Below are 2,558 nucleotides of genomic sequence, written 5' to 3'. Positions count from 1 at the left end.
TATGAAAGAAAAAGTTACAATAGAAAAGTCTTTGGAGAGAGCATCATAAAATTTAAATTTGACTACGTCTACAATAAAATTTTACAACGACCACCATTACAGCATATAACATTTTAAATGAACACTAATTTTCTACCATCGATATACTTTTAGATTCAATTGCACTTGTTTCTCAATAGAAATTTTGGATCGCTCTTCCTCTTTATGATAATTGAACATTGAATATGATCCGAAATTTCCATTAAAAAGCATATACAATTAAATCTTATCTGATAAAAAAACTATGCACAAAAGATGATTTTACATGGCTAACGCTAATTTCTCGAATCAATTTGAGAAAGTTACTAAAGTGGCGATAAAAGCATGATACATATCATCATAGCACGAGATAAAAAAAGGATGCAGTAACTTACTTTCTCAAAAAATGGCACAGACGTGCGACCAGGGCAGCCATGGTTGAAAGCTCTGCAAAAAGCTAATGAAACAAAACCAGAGAAACCTTCAATAGAAAATCACCATTGAAACTTGATGTTCATCATTCTATTCCTGAGTTCTCTAACACAATCAAATTCAGAAACAGCACAAAGAGCTTAATGTTTTTCATTGACTTTAATAGTATCGTGTTCCACGTTTTACAACAGAAACAAAGAATAATAAAAATCACTGTATACAAGTCACGATTCACAACTAATGACCACAAGATCAATTTGTATCCACACAAATTAATCTGGCTGGATAGAGAAGTTGGAAAACTGGTTGCCCACAATTTGTAAAGGTGAGCTACTTGGCGGTGCTATTTGTGTTGATATCTCATCTGCTCCATCATTATCAAACAACTTCAAAATCTCTTCAATATTAATATCATGAAGCTCACCAGGACTAGAGCACTGCTCTTCAACAGGATTCAAAACACTCTCTGTATTCATATTCTCTGGCTGAGGAGGAGGATTATTAAGACATGCAGAAGACCCATACATGATTTGAGCCGCACGGTCATATGCAGTAGCGGCCTCATGGGCCGTATCGAAGGTGCCTAACCACAGGCGCTTTCCTCTATCGGGCTCTCTGATTTCAGCCACCCATTTACCCCATGTCCGCTGCCTAACCCCTCTGTAATTGTACTGCCCATTTTCAGGGCCTCCTTTTCCTGGCATACACCCTTTTTTTGAACCCTTGTGAACTGTTCTTCTTCTTTTCAATTGGTCACATGAATTCACCTGCCGCCATTGTTCTAAAGTCTCTGAAACTTTCTTTTCCCTCTGCCCATTCGCAGTCTTCACCATCTCTGCAAAACTGTGGTAAAACAGTGGATTTCAATCTTAAAGCACATTGAAATTGAAGAATTGCAAGACACCTCCACCAAATGAAGAGTAGATTTGTCTTAGATCTTATCTGGCGATAAAGTCATCGATGTCTTACTGTTTTTCAGTCATTTATGACGTGCAATTGGATATGCTATGGACAAATTCCAACAGATATCACGTTTTTAAGGATGTCTCTATTAAGAAGTGTAGGTGCCAAGAAATCCCATATTCAATTTGTCAAAAGTGGAACTTTTGAACGGAACGGTGCATGTTGAGTTTAAGGTCCAGACAGAATCTAGACCGTTAATTGAGCTGTTTCCATGAACGCCGTAATAAATTTTTGATAGATATCAGCTTATTATTCTTGACAAATGACAGGGACGGCGCCGCCTTTTGCATAAAATAAGTGTTTTTCTTTGCGTTTTTCACCCGTTTTTATGCACTCACGTTTCTCGAAGTGGTTGGCTTGCAAAGAATCGTTCATCACGGAACCAGTTTTTTATTTCATGCGTATGACAATCTGAATCTAAAATATTGACTTAGCCTTTTTGAATAGCTATCTTCGCCCTAGACGGAATGGAGAAAAACTGATTTTTATTCTTAAAAGAATTGTAATTTATTGTAGATTTAAACTTATATAAGGTTCGCATAATAAATAAATGTAAAATAAGAACGGCAAAACGACATTAGGTACATGTAAACATGGGTGAATAAAACCAAAAAAGGTTTTTCTTCAGTAGTAGTTTTGGCCGAAAGGAGGTGGCAAAATGCCAAAGTGAAGTCGGCCATGAAACATTATACAAATGCACAGCGATTCCCTAAAGTGATGATTTAAGCACCTACGGGAATAAAATATTGGTCGGTTCTTTCAAATTGATAACCCACAAGGCCTAAATTTGATGGCCTAGAAAAATTGTTTTAAAGTATAATTAAATTTTTTGGGAAGATAATAACCAAGCTAATAGACTATGTACTTGCATTAGTCATCCCTTGTGATGTCTTCTAGAGTGTACTATTGGGAACTGAATTGTTGATCAACTCCAACTAATGTCTTAGATAATCCTTTTTCTCATATTAGTTTTATTGACTACATCTCGAAGACAAATTCTGTGAGGATAGTTATCAATTTGTTTCGCCTCTCACCTAGCTTATTTTGCATCAGCATTGATTTGACTGTTGGGTCAGGAACTATGATAATAACCTTGCTATGTAAGATGGAATGTCTACACTTCTTAACACGAAAGCAAAAGTTTG

General features: G+C 36.2%; 1 protein-coding gene across 1 annotated transcript; it reads right to left on the bottom strand.

Moving 5' to 3' along the window:
• Positions 1-569: 569 nt before the first annotated feature.
• LOC131041977 (dehydration-responsive element-binding protein 2A) lies at positions 570-1,611 on the bottom strand. The gene has a single exon (XM_057975260.2). The coding sequence runs from the start codon at positions 1,281-1,283 to the stop codon at positions 723-725; it is 561 nt and encodes a 186-aa protein (XP_057831243.2). The 5' UTR covers positions 1,284-1,611; the 3' UTR covers positions 570-722.
• Between the last annotated feature and the right edge of the window lie 947 nt (positions 1,612-2,558).

Source organism: Cryptomeria japonica, chromosome 1 (assembly GCF_030272615.1).
Source record: "Cryptomeria japonica chromosome 1, Sugi_1.0, whole genome shotgun sequence".
Lineage (NCBI taxonomy): Eukaryota > Viridiplantae > Streptophyta > Pinopsida > Cupressales > Cupressaceae > Cryptomeria > Cryptomeria japonica.
Note: the sequence above shows the minus strand (reverse complement) of the source record. Positions and strands in the feature narration are given on the sequence as shown.